Source organism: Sinohyriopsis cumingii, chromosome 9, assembly GCF_028554795.1.
Source record: "Sinohyriopsis cumingii isolate HCF-2022 chromosome 9, ASM2855479v2, whole genome shotgun sequence".
Lineage (NCBI taxonomy): Eukaryota > Metazoa > Mollusca > Bivalvia > Unionida > Unionidae > Sinohyriopsis > Sinohyriopsis cumingii.
In genome coordinates this window covers 86,233,286-86,253,304 of record NC_142969.1, presented here as the reverse complement: position 1 = coordinate 86,253,304, position 20,019 = coordinate 86,233,286, and the positions used below count along the sequence as shown (strand labels likewise).

The following is a 20,019-nucleotide window of genomic DNA, read 5'->3' as shown; positions in this document are numbered from 1 at the left end:
TAGTGCTCCCTGTTCTAGTGCGTCTTTATATGAATGCATCGTGATAAACGTGTGCTTTTGAGCGATACATAAGTTCAGTAGAATACAATAATCCATACTTGTAATGCGTGAAACAATGGTAATACATCATGCAGCAACTGACAGCAATTAATTTCTAAGTTAGAAGGATTATCGGATATCTCATCAAACTCTGCTCGCAACTGTTTGTAACTGCATTTAGATGGTACATTTTAGTACTAACTAGAATACTTGCAAACAATTGCACCTCTTGTTGCTTCACGTGATTCGCCACATTGTTACCTATTTTTAAACTGGAAAGCATCTTAAACTAATGTATAATATATATTTTTTTAAACACTGGGAGTTAAGTTATTTATCAAATATAGTCATAATCTCACGGTAACTAAAATCAATAAGACAGCACCCGAGTCTGATTTAAGTATTGTGATACAGGCGATAATAAATAAAGAGATTACTGCTTTAATATCATTCATGGGAAGAAACCTATGTATTTTCAAAAATAGTCACTCCAGTACGTTAAAGAACCTCTTTTGAAGTGTTGATTTTAATTGTCTAAAGGGTTTCTGTATAGAAAAGTTTAACACCACATAACGTTCCTGAAATCAATTGTCGTTCTTTTCATTTATCATCTTTCCTATACTACTAAATATCAGCATGGACGGTATACGTGGAGCACAACAGTTTGTAAATTAGTAATCTATTACCAGACAAATAAGTTTCAAAAAGGATTCACAAGAGCTAGGTTGTGTAGGATACTTTAAGGATGCTTGAAACTCTTTCCTTACCGTGGGGTTCAGACTACCGCCATATCATTGTCTTTCTTACATCTGGTAGTCAATAACCATTTCCAAATAGCAAATGTTACGCCATATGATATGGGTCCTGTCCCATGTAGTGGTACATATTTGCAATCTCTTTGAAGTAAACAATGATGGGTATCGCTGATACGATCATATATCACATAAACGTAGTGTTCTTGTACCAATTATCTTACAGTGACCCATTTTATGGCATATCTGGTGTGTAATCTCTACGAGAATGTAATTACACTTTATTAATCTTTAGTCATGTGGTATCTCACTATGCTGTATCGTTAATCGTTAAATCTGGTCAAACAAAGCAGCTTCTTTTAAACTAATATTAAATATTTGCTTCTCATCAAATAATTTTTTTTTCATACGGCAATTTGTTTCACAATACTGTTAGGTTTGATATCTTTCAGGAAGTGTTATAGTGCCTTGAACAAGTATATCAAGATCTCCACTGTCTTTTCAACACATATCCTCTTCAGTTTTTATCCGCTGATGAAAACGTCATCACTTTGCCAAATTATATTCAGTAAAGGATATATACTCTTCAAAAATACACATATGGAGAATCCAATAGTTTATACAACACTGGTCACAAAATATGAATGCGCATCTATTTGTCAATAGGAATCATTAGGTTTTCCAGTTCAGCACCTTTCTATGGACACAGTTATAATGCTGTATTTCGGAGCAAAATACTACTTCTGAGTATTCACTATATTTTGTTGGTATTTGTCAGATTGATACACATGGTTTTTCTCTTCGTAATTTAGCAAATTATTATTATTACAAAGATGTAGGTCACACCTATATGAAACAGTTCTGGTATACGCATTATGCACGGAGTATGACGCTTAGATAACATATAATCTGGTGACTGGTAACACATACTATGCACAAAATTCGAGGCAGAGCTGCATATTATTAAAATATGTTTTGTGACGTTTTGTTCTTAATTCAAAATTATGACCCCACTACATTCTTTACCTCTTTCAGGATATGACTTAATATGACTTAAAAATGAAATGTTCATTAGAATATTTTCATATGAAGAGGATTACCAAATGAATAGGAACTTCACAAACGTGCATTATGACCCTGTTTATCTCCAATGTGCTTTAGGTACAATACATTATATAATTATGTATAAATGGAACAATGAAGCCGTTGCATGGAAATTCGTTGAATATTTCATAGCATGCTATTTCCACTTAGTGGTACACCCCATTTAGATATACTTTACTGATTTTGTTGAAAATTAAAAACAGAGGAAGAAAAAAACATTTCATTATATAAATCAGATAATGTTCTCAAGTTACCCAAATATATGTGAACATCCATTGTTGTATCTTCTTGTTCACGGTTACAAATACATCACCGCACTGTCAACTATTGTACTGAGTGAATGGGATCCTGTTACGTTGAGTTTTTTTGCCATCGATCATCAGGATAGTGTATGACAAAGATAGCTAAGGTGTTCATTAGGATGAACAGAGAGAATGTGCAAGTTACAAAATAATTTCCTACAATAATGTGGAACTGCATGCATTTCCTTTATATTGCAACACAGGTGCCATTATGGAAATTGCTTGATATACTGATGCTTAATCAGCTTGTTTGACAATGGCATTAGTATTTCATGCTTTGTTTAACTAATCAAGGGGCATAGTTCTATGTAACGAATTTAGTTTGCTGCCCATGGTTGGAAAGAATTGTGTTGATAGATGATAGACATTCAGATGAACTTTTTTCCCCTTGCACACGTTAGAATGTTTGATGACTCACGGTTGACATTGACGTTTTGCATGAGTGTTCGCGTTTGGTACCTATCAGAAAGAGAAAGTTATAAGGCTTATCTGTTCATAGAAATGCAAATAAAGGTTACCTTTATTTATTGATCACATAGTTGATTTAAGACATTCCGCACATGATCATATCAAGGAACATCAAGCAGACTTTGGTAACCGTAACTCCCAATGGATTGCAAATTAGGCACAATGTTTTAGTTTTAAATTTGAATTTCGATCCTGAACAAATTGTTTGTGAAGATTTGATCTCAGAATGAGACAGAGAAGCATGTTGTATATCACGTTATCTGTCGCTGTCTGCATCATGGATGGTAATGTTAAAACATGTTATAAAAACTTATGATTTCATTCCAAATGTACCTATGGGACACAAATTCCATTCCTCATTTCTTCATCATGATTTAATATGCTCGACTTCAGACATTTGGGAACATGCATAATATGATACGTTTCGAAAAACCTTTTAATACACATGACTATATACAAAGATATGACTGTTTGAAGCAGGTGACTAGTTTTTGATTGTTGTAATACAAAGCATGACATTATGGTGTAGTATTTGAAACTATCAGTCCAAACAATCAATTAAATTGGAAAACCTCACATTGTTTTCGATCACTACCTGCACTCATCAACGAATCCCCATTTGCAAAATTACAACATTGTTTCTTCAAAGATTTTGTGGGTCATTTCTCACTTAGATATTTACATCTAGAATAAGTGGGTATTTTAATACATAACAATGCAGAATGATGCAGATATACTTATACAACTGTCACTGATTAAATGCAATAACAACAACCCCACTCTGATTTTGTCGTCATAATATAATGTGTCTTCTGGGAGTCTTGCTTATTTATTTACGCCTTTTCAAACTTAAATGATGAAATACACATGATACATCTGAGCACTAAATGTTTCGCAAATTTCAATTCGTGAAGCTTATTTAAATTATATACTGTACAAGTTACACTGAACATCGAAATTTTCTGCTACAATATAACTGGAAAGCATCAGACCATGATAAACAGTGTCGTTCACAAATGAATCGTCCAGATGCGTCTGAAGTTTGCAAAAAAGACATATCAATGAGAATATTCAACGTTTAATATTGCTCCTCAAAAGTGTCCTAAAAACGTATCCAATCTTGAGTTTTATGAAATTTCCTTTAGCCAACATAATTAAGGGATGCATAGCTGGATAATGTTCCAGAAGGTAGAGACCTTAGACTTCTAAATGACTCATTCTAATCAACGGACACGTCAGCAGAGGCAATGTCAAGTCGTGTGTAATAATAAGTCAAGCATAATACATTACAGCATTAAAAACCTTTACTTCATGTTTATACACGCTCATCATTCTACTGCTCTGATGCACTCTTGTCTTCAAAATAATAACATTATATTGGCTCTGTTTTCACATCTTTCAACCGTTACAGGAAACTAAAGGACATTATACATTTCATTTTAACATATAAATTTGCAAAGGTCCCTTGTCACATGGAACATTTGAGGTGTTGATGTATATTCATTTTATATACAGACGACAGCCTCTTAATCACATACTATGTTGCAAATTCCAATATTCGATTTTATATAATGTGTGTAATATATATTTTTCATTGCCTCGCATAAAGGGATCGATACAGTTTCCTAAAATGTTTCGTGTTTTAAAAGCACTTCAACACCTTTCACATTATAGAGTGATTTTAAAGATGCAAAACGTAACAGTGTAATAAATTGTTGGCATATATATGAACGATATCATGCACTTTGTAATTTTCATCACATATGATTTCAGTTAAAAATACCCTTACCCCTTGTGTATAAGTCAAACGGCGATTTCAACAGCCGATACTTAAGTACACCGTTGTCTAATGTGCTGACAGATTAGGACAATTATATTTCTTACAATGAATCGGCGAAAAATACAAACACTAAAATACAAAGGATGTTAGGCTGGCAAAGCACACATATGTGTTCATTAGTACTTTCAAGACTGGACGATTGTAACTCAATTATGTCTGGTTCATCTCAATATCTGCTCCAGAAACTTCAAACAGTTCAAAACAAAGCTGCTCGGATCATACGTAGGGTACCACGATCGGAGCACACCTTCCCGCTGCTCTGTACCCTACACTGGCTATCCATTCGATCCAGAATCAAACACAAAATTTGTTCTCTGCTTTACGTTTCGCTGACAGACTGTAGTCCAACATACCTATCTGACCTCACCTATGTGTATATACCAGCAAGATACTTACGCTCCTCTTCTGGCAATCGTATACTCATTATTCCAAGTATGAAAACAAAGTCATATGGACAGCGTTCTTTTGCATACCAGGGCCCAGCAACGTGGAATGAATTGCTCACTGAACTTAGACACAAAGACAGTGATCCCATTCAAGAGTGCTCTCAAAACTCACTTATTTCAGCTGCAAGAACAAACTTAAAGAAATACTGGTTCCTACCTTAAATATTCTCATCATGTTTATTATGTTTTCTAATTTCATGGTGTTTGATTTTGCAATCATATCATTATATATGTTTTGTATCTTATAAGTGTTGTCTACTGTTGTATAGGGCTTAGAGCTTCTACAGATTAGGCGCTATACAAAGTCCTCATTATTATTATTATTATTATTATTATATATTACCAGATCAGCCTAAGTTCAAAACGTTTGTCCGGAATAAATTATATATTACTAAATCCATGTATATAAATAGATCAATCTCAATGAAACTATCATCTAATTATTCTATATAGAACATTTTGCCGACGTTTTGTATCTAATCAAAGTAGTGAGTTTTTGATGTCATAAATCAAACTGAACCGCATATATATACCAATTCAGAATACATATATTATCATTGAGAGAGAGAGAGAGAGAGAGATTATACAAAACGTATTGTTTTCCATACAAATGTGTTTATATATTCTCGTTTATCCTGTGGAAACATCGCCAAAAGAGCCATCAATGAGTTGCGTTAGCCCGAAAGATAAATCCGGTTTAGTAAATGTGACTTTATTTGAGCAGGTCGCTACAGCGAGTTGAAGAGAGGGTGAAATAGTAAACATGTAACTGATACCGAAAGGTGCTTACCCAACCAGGCCTTGGAACTTATGTGAATACTATTTCTCCATTCTGCAACAATGTGCATTAACGTATGACTTGTTTCATCCAATCGATTTGACAACTAGTATATTAGAGCGAGGTGAGTTATTATGCATACATATATAATACGAAATTAATTTTGCACCTATTCTTTTTCTCTCTGATATATATATATATATATATATATATATATATATATATATATATATATATATTCAGTTATTCTTGCGACATTGTAAAATCAAATCTATTATTAATATAAGGACTTTATGTTAGGCTACATAGCCCATGTATAAAATGTACATGTACTTCTAAATCTGCAATCCTAAAAGAGTTTTTTGAAATTATCATGTACATATTAGCTACCAATAGCGGTTTATGCATTTTATTTTGACTTGAATAAACAAGTTATCACATCGGATGACCTGTGGTTATTCGACATTTCTGATGATTTCCTCTCAAGCATGACTGACCCTGAACAGTTTGTGATCTATACATGCTGATAAGTTCATTGCTGTGACGTACATGACATGGTGTGCAAGCACAATCTTCTGCTTTCGTTACCATGAAATCTTCACAGTGCCTGCAGATCAGTACATCAAAGTCAATATGTGTACAATATTGCAGTCATTAATTTAGTTTTGGTCACGTTTCCCCTAAAGACAAATTTCACTGTTTAGTACTTAATAATAGTAATAACACATCAAGTCTAATATCACACTAACAGCGAGTACATCATGTTCGCTTACATACAGGAATTAGTATTCAGGATCATATGCACATTTTGTTAACTACAGAGTACAAACTAGAAAATTTATATCTGTAACAAATCAAGTCAGCTTAGGTTATAACGTAAATCAGATTGGCATGTGTCCTGATAAGTGTTGATTGACAAAAAATTAATGCCAAGCATAATTGATAACTATTCCAGCTCATTCATTACTTTCGAATTATACATTATACATTGAAGGGATTCAAAATGGTACACCCAAGTAGTTTCCTCTATAGTCACACATAGTAGGTCAATAAGTAATTATAAAAAAAATATTATCTTGCATCACAAACTTAGTGTAGGTTGCAGAAAAGTTTAAAATTAGGACTAACGTCTTTTCTTTGGCCCTAACACAAAATCGTCAACAGATACTTGAGGCGAATATTTATTGGAGAACGAGGGAACTGTGCATTTTGTATATCTAAGTTTCTCTTATTTATACCATTTTATATTACATAATAGACGAACGTGGTATTCCAGATACATTTAGAAAAATAGAACATTAAATAGTGTGAGATTGTTTTTTGTGGATATAAATCATCAATTTTGATATGGTTTTGGTGCATGAATGTTGGAGTTTCTGCTTTCCTTGTTATCTGTCATTTTAAGCGATCAATGTTTATATTGAACACTAATCTGCAGAAAGTTGGTCACAAAGGATTTTCTGCAGTTATACTGCAAATTCGTTACTCAGTGTGCCATTTTGTTTGTGATATTTGATTATAATCATATTTTCTGTTGTATAATAAATGATCTCCTCCAGTCTAAGTACTTTGATTTAGTTCCTATCTTGTACGCTAAAAGAGGGTTTCACATATGCTAACACGTGCTGCAGTAGTAAATAAATTTACTGATTCTATGTCAAAGCACTACGTTCTTATGCTCTGTTCCAAAACATAACATTGTTAATAATTTCAGTCGAATATTACACTCTTTGCATATTTATTTCAACAACATTATCATTAAATCTCAAATACCGTTATAGCTGCACACTATATATATTTCCTGTGCCAATTTGTCTTGAAAGAGTTCTCTCGTCATAACATGTGCTATGTGACTGAAATTCTAAATTGCGAAATTTTAGCGTTATACCGATTTTATTTATTGTGTAATAGCTTAAGTTTGCATGCATGCATGCATCTTTCAACCTTCGCTTTGCATTGTGGATGCGAATATTAGCAAATGTGCTAATTAAAGTTCGTAAATTTTGCCTGATACCTGTCCGGTGGCCTAGTGGTTAGAGCGTCCGTCTTGGATGCGGGAAGTCGCACAATCGTATCCCGGCCGAGTCATACTAAAGATTTAAAACATGGTACTAACAGCTGCCTCGCTAGGAGCTCAGCATTAGGAGGTGAGTGTTATGGCCGGTCGGCCTGGTGTCAGGATAATGTGACTTGGTGGGACAAGATGCAAAATGTATACGGCATGATGCCCGAGTTCTAGACAATACTACAAACTGAGACTGCAGACATCGTAACGATATGATTGAAAAATTGCATGAGCTACGTTTAAAATCACACACACACACACACACACACACACACACACACACACGGACACACACACTTGAACCTCCCACTGTAGCATGATTACGTTAACTATCATATTATGGCTATGTTCACAGGAATGGGAAGGTATATTTCATGCGTATTTATATCTCACAAAGATTTTACGACACAAACAACTCTTATCATGAATTGGAACTTACCTTGCCATTCTCGACAGCCATACCAATCGTCGCAAATCACTTACACTTTTCGAAAGTCCTGATTATCAGTCACATTACCCGCCACAAATCTTTAAGACTTTACTTATTAGGACTGTACTTGAATATCAACCTGAAAAAAAAACGATCTTATAAATAATGCACGAGTGTTTATGTGGAAATATATCTTGTTCAATGTATACATACATGCACACATACATACATACATACATACATACAGACATACATACATACAAATACTGCAATCAGTCGCTTTGTAAGAACTTTAGTAAATGTTTAGCTGCCAATAGGTGCGACGGAAGTGGTTAATAAAAACCTTTTGAAATTAAGATATTAGTATGTCCATAAGATGGACTGATGGACTAGTTATTCCACATTCCGTTAGCCTGTCATTGACCCACTTCTCGAAAGTATATTGATTTATGAGATCATCACAATGGCTTTCACACGTTCTCCCTTAAATGGAGCAGATTTTGCACGAAGAGTTCGCAAGGGTAATTTATGTAGTTCATACTTATTAGATCTTTACAAGGCGCTGGCCTGTTGGCTGATAAACAAAAATAGGTTTTATCCTCTAGAATGTCCGATAAATGACTAATGTTTTGAAATCGTTGCACTATTTTTACTCTTCGAAAAGAAATTTCCTATTTTAAAACAAACGAACACACGCACATCTCTCTCTCTGTTTCTCTCTCTGTCTGCCTGTTGGTCTGTCTGTCTGCCTCTTTCTCAATATATATATATATATATATATATATATATATATATATATATATATATATATATATATAGAAAGAGAGAGAGAGAGAGAGTGATATATAGATAGATAGATAGGTAGATAGATAGATATATAGATAGACAGAAGGTGAGATAGAAAGAAAAATCCACACCAAAGAAGTAGAAAGTGCTATTCCGTTATCCAATATGCGAATGCTTGATAGAACTAACATAAGTTTATAATGCAAATATTATTTTCCGCAGGTTATAATGTTAAATTATTGCTCAACGGATATGTAAACACGGGTCAAAGGCTGCGACACCCTACGATATGCATGCAAGGAATAATCGACAATGCATTTTGACCATGCACACATAAAAACACGTTACTATAAAGTCGCCGCTATTGGCCTTCGCATCCGCATATCGATGAAGTACTTAATTCTGTTCTAAGTTCACTAACGCCCCAGACTCATACGACAGAAATTAGAGTATATAGAGAATTATAATAAGAAAATACAAGTATATACTTAACAGGTCTAAAAATTAGTCATCCCTGGCGTTTAAAATAGGATTTGTTATGACATGAACCCAATTTGCTATTACGAATATATACTAATATTTCTATTTTTACGAATCAGTCTTAAATAAAGTAACATAACTAAAATGTATTTTTCTGCAATACCAATTGAAAATTAAAGAGACACTTCCAGTATTACGAATTAAATGCCTTATCAGAAGTATAAAAGTATGGAATATTTCGAAATGAATCCAATGGTCTTAAATACCCTGATTTACCACAATGATGCAATCTAGAATATCATTGAATATCATAATTACAACTAAATATGTGAATACAAAGAAAATGAGCATTGGTACATTCAATGAATATTTAAATAAATAATCATTATATATATATATATATATATATATATATATATATATATATATATATATATATATATATATATATATATATATACATGCATACCTACCTACCTACATACATACATACATACATACATACTTGTCGCAAAGTAGTTTCGTTTCCATACTAGACTTTCAAATAATATGGTAGCTGTTCCTCAGTGCAGAATGAAAAGTATAGCAAATTTATTTAATACGATATTTATCTTCAGACAAGAGAATCTAATATAACTTCTGTCATACATTATACACGAACTATTAAAAGGATTGGGCACGGAGAGATTAATAGACATTGACTGCATACATTATTTATTCATATTAGTTTTTCTGCAAGATAAATATACGTTAGTATTCGAGTATTGATACAAGGGGTGATTTAAATATTATTTGTATATATATTTCGTTAGAAAAACGTTTCAGGGGCTAACCAATTTGTAGGTGACAAATGATAGAACATACATTAGTGTGGTTGTGGGACTTTCGCGTTTATGTTATCAATCTGGGCGAGTTCCATGCCTATCCAATGACGTTATCCTTCTCACAGTACGAACGTATTCCAGAACGTTTACATTTTCGGCAATTCATTTTTGTACTACGTTGTGGAAATGCTTTTATCTTCATTGGTCGCCTAGTATACTTTACTAATTGTATTGTGCTTGCATTGGGCTGCCAATAGAATTGGCCAATGACGTCTAAATTTTTTTCTTGTGTAACGTGGTTTTCGTCTTAATATCACATCAGACCTCTTGTTTTGCTTAGATTAGTTTCGATTATTTTTTCGTGTCGATGGGTACATAACGAATCTTTTATTAATAATGACTTTGCGAAGTACACTTATAAAAAGGCAAACCTTGCCCTGATGCACTGTTCTTTACTAGTTCAACTACCATGCAATCATATAAACTATCTTCCTGTGGAATATTTATGTTTCTGGTGACTTTTTGCTCTCTTCTGTGTTAACCTACAAATACATGGATAAACCCTCTGCTTTGGATCCTCAACGAGCGTCTACGTTTTTCAGCAAGAAATCTTACACGGACAAGGGATTACCAGTTGAATTTTATTTTGCCGGTCGACTTAATGTCAGTTGTTCAATATATTTGATAGAGAATTGCATAGATAAGGGTGTTGTACATAATATGATGCAGTCATTGACCAGAAGTTTAACGTCTTCTCTAGCTCCTACGGGGGAAAATACCGAGATGTGCCATGCAATTCTAATCCTATTCGTTGCTCTCCAATGGACAGAAAAGCTCGGTATGAGTAGTACTGAAATGTTTTATGCATTCATGTCGCAAGAAAACCGCGTGTATCTCTAACGCGGGATCAGATACATTTTCAATCGGGACATTGTCCACAGTTTCTTAGTTTGCTGCTGTCGGCGACTCACGTTACAATTTTTTTATTGATCATTGTCATGCAAGGTCATACCTGTTAGCACCTCTGACAGATCCCGTATCAACATCTCATAGATCATTTCCTCAATATTGAACTGAAACGTGTTTCCTCTCGTTAGAAACTGACATGTGTCTCACACGTGCACATAAGACTCTTATTCTATTAAATATGACATTCATCTCTAATATACAATTGTATTATCAAATTTCTCCGCAAGCGGGTCTATCGCGTGCCAATTAAGGTCCACAAAGGAAATTGTACGTGCGCGAGTCGAGTATTGTTACATGGAGAACACATCGGCCCCACATGATTAGTTGAGAGCAAATCGCCTGGGGGTGCATCTGGGGAGAACCAATACACAAAAGATTACTCTTGATAAACCTGAAAGGACCCTTTGGTAACCATCGCTGATGGCATCACAGGTTATATTAACCTGAATCGTCGGGTTGATCCTGACATTGGCTAGAGGGATTCTATAACTTGTATTGTTGGGTACTTCACACAAAATTCGTTTGTTCACGGGAATCTCACTAAAATATGGGCCCAACCAAGAAGCGTTAACAGCAAAAACAGTCCGATATCAGTCGTTTACCGTGAGATTCACTCGCTTGTGTTCAAGCCCGATCATTTGTAAGTCATTGGAGCCAGAAACCAATCCATTTCTTCATCGGATTTCATCTTCAGTTACTTAAAACTATTGTAGGTGCTAGTGGGAAGTTTAGCAGCCATCTTAATCATGAATGATATAGACCTGAACACAGATGTGTTATTTGATAATTCTTCAAATGGTTCAAGAATATGCATATGTTTGCGTTTACAGGTGCAATAAAACGTAATCTTAATGGTGTTGAAACTAGGCGAAATAATGTTCACTGACAAGTGAGAATATGCGTGAAAAAAAAAAAAAAAACCAAACATGACACTTAGCAGGAAGAGTACTTTGATATATGGGCAAGAGAGCTAAACATATATAAATAGACTGAAAAGTCCTTTCCGTTTTATTTATGACATACCTTAATCTAATTTTTGACCTGGTCTTAGGTAATGGAACGACACAATATGCCATTATTCTGCTAAATCTTCATCCAATGCAAGAATAGGTTGCAGATGTGCCTTAATTACAATTTAGGTAGTGTGACATGATCTACTGTGTTTACAAACATTACATTTTGGCCACCAACCCTTAAAAGACCATCCAAAATTGTTTCATGGATGGACTAGACTAAGATGTTTCTCTCTGCACGACGTAGAAACAACAATTCGATAGCTTACTACTCGCTCTTCTTCAGCGGGTACCTCAAGTTTTCTGCATTTTCTCATAATGACCCTATTTAAAACAAAATTACAAACATACACTTGTTTGGCTTCATTCGCGCTAATAGTCCCCTAAACACATATGATTTTGTTCCTTTTCTACCATAAATGATTATCATTTGTCCCCCGGATGAGAATAAAGAAAACGATTAGTAAAAAGATGATTACTGTTAATGATACCTCTTGACTGAACAATGTGATGAACAAAAGTGGCCTCATCAAACGGCTGACTAATACATGCGTTGACTAAAGGAATAGTTTCAGACCAACATCATTCTCGAAAGCTTTCTGTACCATATTCGTAGTAGCTGCACAAGCTGGGTATAAATCAGGGATATCAGTTTCAATAGGATCGAATTTCTGATCCAAACAAGGATTGTAAGATACAATTAGATTATCCACAGCCTTTTCTCCTGGTAAGTCATCGACTGGTAATAAATGAATGCCCTCGATGTCAACTACAATACTATTCCCACTGTCACTTCTCCTGTGACTAAGTCTGGCATCAACATTACATGCAGAGGAACATTAAGAAAGACGCACTCTGCTGCATGAATAAGAACACTTTCGCTAGAGGAAGACTTCTTATAAAAGGTAAATTACCTGATAATAAATGACACTGAAAAGATCACATGTCCTTCAAAATTTGTATAATAATTGGATAGGCAGAATCACTCTAAAGTGATATAGAAACTTTTGGAAATAAATTGTTCATACTTCTCCTAAATAAAACAAGAGTGGAGTTTGTCTGACCTAACGAATGTATTGCATTATAGAAATAAGAGCATTTTGAATAGCTCATTCATGATCCGTTTGCTTCTTGTTAATTCTGTAGAAATTAGATGTAGTGTTATTTTTCTTCTTGAATTAGGAGCACGTACAAAGTGCTAGGAATTTCTGATTCGTCTGATTAGAAACTTGATTCGTAAATGTTGTGCCAGATTACGATATGGAAGTGATGGCTTTAGAAACAAACGGAATTTTACCAAAAAAAAACTGCTGGGTGGAATACTAATTGACAAAAAAAAACTTTGGGAAGTAATACTCATCAGCTATACTAACGTTTCGACCTTATGCTCATGAAGTTAATTCCTAACGTCAATGTAGATGCAGTTTTGAAATTTTAAATTAGTATAAGTTGCTGGAGGTTATCGTTGACCTGACCAACTTTCTTGGCTGAGAACGAACTATGAAATAATCGTAATATTCTTTCGCAAGTTCGACAAAGGTCTGTCAAGCTTAGTTGTTTTAGTTCCAAAACCTTTTGCTAGATATATAGCAGTCACAAACCCATTACCACCCCATCAAGATTCATTCCATAAACACATCGTAGTCAACGCATTTTTGTAGCGACAGTGGATCATAGACTTCAATAACATTGTCAATAAGTACAATTTGTAACAATAAAGTACAATACACTGTCGGCGAATTGAAACTTTCGGCATTTGTTTTAAATGACGAAACTATTTATATACTTCTTTTCCATTAAAAAGGCGTACTAACCTAACATTTGTGGTAACATCGAAACCAGAAATTGAATTTAAAGGGTGGAGTGATTTTCGCTTTCCAGCTCTAATTCTTTTATTATAAATGGAAACTTTCCTCCTTGTCTCTGTCGCTCTGTTCATGTATATTCCTATCTAATTTTTTTCTCTATAGTTCTCTTTCTTTTTTTTCACATTGCATTTGCATGTACATTACCATATCTTAACCTTTTATACTCGTTCTCTTTCCTCGTCCTGCAGATTTGGTTCTCTTAATTATTTATGCAGCTTTATTTGCATATCTCCATAATTTCTTTCTGCAACTGGAATTTTCTTTCTTCATTCTGTAGCTGCATTAGTTTCTCTTTCTCTTTCTGAAGCTGAAGCTTTCCGGAATCGCTATATATTGTGTTTAATTTCAGTTCTCTTGCTTTTACGTCACAGAACGTTATATATATGCTATTCAAGCGCAAAGCACTTTGCCCCAAAAAAGATTTGTCACCAAATATTGGACCAAAATATATTTTAATCCTTGCTTAATTAACAACATGTTCGCCTCAGAAAGATACTTGTTTTTCAAGGATCTAACCTTTCCTGTGGAGGATTTAAAAATAAAGGTCTCCACTTTAGATGGCATTTATGGATTTCTCAAATATGTGAAACTAAAATACTCGGGAATTAGAAAGTCCGAAGCAAAGCGAATTTAAATTAATACAAACAATGTTTTCTGAAATATGTTAGAGTAATTTGTTTCCTTGTGCGAGCTTCAATTTTTTGTTACGAATCTATGGTATTAATTTAGTTCAGAACAAACAAGTTTGTAAAATGCAGCAAATAATTTATTTCCTAGAATAAAACTAGAAATTGTTTTTACTGTTTTACAGAATTAAGACATAAGTCCAATATGTTCGTAGAAGAGCTAACATAAGTCAAAATCTATGTAGCTCCAACTGAAATCATTTGGTATTCAAAGGATCCGCTGCAAATAATCCCGTTGTGATAGATGCCTACGCAGACTGATAGTTAATATTATATTCATAGAATTGATTTAATATTATCGTATTAATTTGGATAGGTATCTAAGGGATAAAAGTCCCTAAACCGCCAATCATCGCAGGTCTGGGGCTGAATTCTCGTCCAAATATGAATTTTAACCAAATGCGATGCTGTGTTCTGTTTTACAAAAGTGCCTTATAATGACACACACAGACAGACACAGACAGACATACAGACAGACAGAAACACACACACACACACACACACACACACACACACACACACACACACACATATATATATATATATATATATATATATATATATATATATATATATATATATATATATATTTGTATTTATAATACAGATGACCTGCCACTCCTGGACTTCTAGGATAATGGTTCCGTGCTAAATCAGATCATGCTAATGTGGTCTAGGTCAGATTTACACACATATACGTTTAATCACGAAGGATATATATACTTCCTGCCTGTCACATTTTGTAATATTTAATTTGCATCGGCTTCCCTTGGTTGATTAGGCATCCCCAACAGATTCTTTGTCAATGATCGTTATAGCCAAAACATTAATATGAATAGTATCATAAAAAGTGTCAATTGTTGTCGTTCAAGAAATCTATATCGGTGAAGTCATGCAGCTTTGTCCACCACACTTTGCTCGCATATATCAAGTCATTGCTCTAAGAACTAAATGTAACAAGTACAAAACACATACATGCGTAAACATCTACATATATAGCGAAATATATGTACATATATATGCATATCTCTGTGTGGGTTAGTGTCACGGTGGAATGGATGAGGAATTCCTATAAAGTGCAATTTATGTGATTTTAGTTTATATTTATATAATTTAAATGAAGATGATGATCGTTAGAAAAGCTTGCATAGTGTAATTCAAAACTGGATACATTTAATACATTCTATCATTAGTAGACGTTTATTATTGTAGCCCAAAGTGGATATCTTTATTAGAGATTAAAATTGTTCGTATATAGTGCAGCATTTATACATTACAAAAAATATTACTGTGTTTGTATATTCCAATAAAGAAAGGTAGCAATACAGTATATCCATAAGAATAACTATTTACTCCAGCAACATTCACAGCCGCTGACGTCCAAAAGGCATAATAGGAGGAATGAAAACAGACTATATTTTGCAATGTAGGCCATTTTTGACGAGGCAAATTATTCTTCGAAGCGGAATGAAGAATGGTGAACCCTTCGAAGGCTATCGAAAATATGAACAGTTTTCAGATCTCAATCAGTATCAACCGCATGAACCTGTATGTGGAGCAAAGCAGTTTATGTTCATCACTACCTCCCGTTGTGGTTCTTCTTCGTTTAAAAACACATAACATTGCTGTCGCTGTTGCATTAATGAAACTACCGGGATCACGGTGGAATAAATATACTGGTGACAAATATCCGTGTACACAAGTACTGCGGGCCACGAACTCTGTAATCAATAGTACCTGATTCCAGCTCTGATGCTGGATGTTACCGATATGATCTTACTCAACATCAGGGACATGATTCATTACTTGGATGCAATTGCAGTACCAGGTCTCGGAACAAGGGTCGCCGGATTAATTGTCATATGAGTCTTGAAGGCCAAGAATGCACTAGGCGAATCTTACAACCATCCCAGGTCCACCAGCTCGTCTTTTGAAGGTACAGCTTGTATAAAAATAAAATAAACGGACAGGAGCAGCTGGCCACACTACACTATAGTCCTTGCGTTTATTAGAAGCATTTGTCTATTAGTTGTTTTCAATACATTCCTGTTGGTATTTCAGAATAGTCCTACGGCTATACGCTGCTGTCATATTCGCACGAAAGCGATATACGACTCATAACTGTGCACGCATTCATTGTAATGTGCAACAGCAGCAAATCTCTATACGCTGTCGGCACTTTAATGATGTCTGTATCACGGCTTCATCGAGTTTACAATAACTCTTCAATGTTCAAACTGATTAGATTCAGCACAGACGCACAAATGAAGAATTATTTTCGTCAGTTTCAGCTCGAATTTCAGAGATCCAACAATGAGTGGCCGCGAAATAAAAACTGATTTGATCTTGGGTAAAACTTATCAGTGTTGGCAAGAAAGGCTCTTGTCCAATTCATTTTGCTCTACCCACAATCTATTTAATATAACCTCAACAACAACCAAGTTCTTGTCTCAATATCATATCATCCGACCAGTTTGTTCTTCCTACCTGACAACCTTACAGCAAGACCATTATGAGACTTGTTCCGCATCATGTACTCTAATTGATTATGCAACTGCAGAAGTTTCCATAAGAATATTTCGGCATCTAAGTTCAACAAAATGACATATGAGACTGAAAGATCTTGCCTTGTTATGACATAATTGATCGCTGAAGATTATATTGTCTCGTCCGCAGTTAGATCTATGGTCAGCTAACAACTCTTCGGCATAATAAATATTCAGGTGGTGAATAAATAAAAACCTGTAATTTTCTTGGCGGTAAGTGTCATTTTAATCCGCACGAAGGGTGATGCTCGTTTTGGACCCGGAGGTAACTACTTGCTGCAATGTTGTCATTATTCATGGATGCAGGACGTAAAATGTTTAATCAATGAGCCCGATCGACAGTAGTAGCTTCGATACGGCGGAGGCGGATATTCTCATCAGCGACCACAGGTGTGACACAATCTTAATATGTAATTGTAATGCTGTTGTACAAACTTGCCTCCTAGTATCAGAATTGTTTTATCACAGTTGACGTCACCATACATAACAGTCACATTATATAATCTCTTATGAGGTAATGGAACTTTTCTAGAATCATTGTGTAGTATCAGGATCAGAATCAGATGTCTTCTCAATATATATATATATATATATATATATATATATATATATATATATATATATATATATATATATATATAATATTGTAATCATATATATTAGTTTAATCATGGACTCAATCGTCGGCCTTTTCGACATTAGTGCTCTACATTATCGCCTCGTCTTGACCCATCTACAACCTTAAAGGTTCGATCAATCATGATTCCAACACGTAATGGAATCAAAAATGGGATTTCAATATTAAAAATATGTTCTGTTGCAAAGTTCTGTTTTCTCAAGCCATACGTCATTTAATATATTGCGTCTCAATGTCATCGAACTTCCTATATACATGCGGGCTATATTCATTAACAAACAAGTCAGTTGCCTCCCAATGGATGGTGTGTATAACCTCATGCGATTCGACGCTTTATTGTTTTATATTGATTTATTTGGTTAATTGTCGCTTGGGATGAAAACGCCGATGTTATATATATATATATATATATATATATATATATATATATATATATATATATATATATATATTGGATTGTAGCCAAACAAATAGAGCTGAATAGTAAATCCATATGTGGGAATGTATTATAAAATTGTGCTCTGGAAAGGTATTGTGCGTCGTGGGACTGTAACCGAAAACTATGTGCTGGGAAATATGATTATGTTTGGATTTGTAATCAAAATGCGAGTGCTGAAATGTGATGCGGGTGATTGTATTATATATGAGGGATTATAATCAAAATCTACGTCCTGGATAACATTTGTATGAGTCAGATTGTAAATACATGATGGGTACTGGCAATATTTCGAATTATTTATGGCTTCGTTTTATTTTACTTTGCATTATCTGTGAGTGCACACTTTACATGTTAATACAGGAATATGATTAGTTAAATCAATATGTATACTTGATAAATTATATGTTATACAATGTAGTATAATTAGTACATAATCTGAATATAGCGTTTATGAACATATCAGTAGAATATAAGGACTAAAGTGAAATTATTTCTAAATATGTATGTGGACTTCAGTGTACGTGGATATACTAGCTATTTAAATAATGCATCGACCTTGTTTATTAAAAAAGTGTTAGCTTGATCTAAAATACTAACATTTTTAAATGGTTCGAGAGGATCTTGTAGGCGTATTATTCTGTTAATAGTATTATGTATAGCTATGCACTGTGTGTAACCTTTATCCATGGCTGTAGGATGTAAATGAATGCAATGTCTTTCGTAAATAGAATGTTTTAATAGATAACCTGTGTCCATGACTGCAAGTTGTAAATAAGATGTTTGCATAGCATTTGAAATTGGAACAGTCAAGGCTAAGTCCTGTTTTCAATTAGACTAAAATATTTCCAGTGGAATGATTCACGTTTATTAAAGTGCTTATTCAATTTTGGTTTAACACATTACTTTGGGACCATTGCGAAATCATGCAACGACATTCCAGAATACATAATTGTCTTATCAGGACATTAAAAAATATTGAATTAGTATTTATAATAGGACTTTTGCGATTATTTTGAAATTAATTCCCAATACGCTAAGTGCCTATTGAATTCTTAATTTGTCTTGCAGAGGAATGCATAACTTAAACTGTTGTTTTAATTTTTGTTTCTAGTTCGTATTTTAAGACACTGATTCGTAGCACTGGTTCAAATGCATCTTTTTAATATGACCGTGATGATGTTGTAAATCTATGTCGTTAATATGGCGTTTTGTTAAATGCTTATCAACATGCTCTCCCTTTTGAAATGAATGTTGCAACACACGTAATTCTGTACCAATACAAACGACCGGTTGCAATTGCCCGAAAAGTATACTTACCACATATGTGTAAATGATATGACACAAATGCAATCATGTGAACACTGTCCACGTAGATCTACTGTCTCATGCGTTACCAGATAATATAACTAATCTGGTAACATGTATCAACGACATATGTAACAGTTTCTTATTATAGATGTAACAATTATCAAAGGCATTCTTTTACCGGGTGATTTACGAAAAGAGAAACATTGTGTGATTTATGAACATTGACCTTTAGTCAGCCA

The 20,019-nt window shown here is 34.2% G+C and overlaps 1 protein-coding gene across 1 annotated transcript in view; it reads right to left on the bottom strand.

Moving 5' to 3' along the window:
* Window positions 1-8,365, bottom strand: part of LOC149792169 (deoxynucleoside triphosphate triphosphohydrolase SAMHD1-like) — a 52,832-nt gene extending 44,467 nt beyond the window's left edge. Inside the window, exon 1 of the mRNA XM_089969362.1 lies at window positions 8,234-8,365. Coding sequence (XP_089825488.1) covers window positions 8,234-8,254 — 21 coding nt within the window. The 5' untranslated portion in view covers window positions 8,255-8,365. The remainder of the gene's footprint in view (window positions 1-8,233) is intronic.
* Between the last annotated feature and the right edge of the window lie 11,654 nt (window positions 8,366-20,019).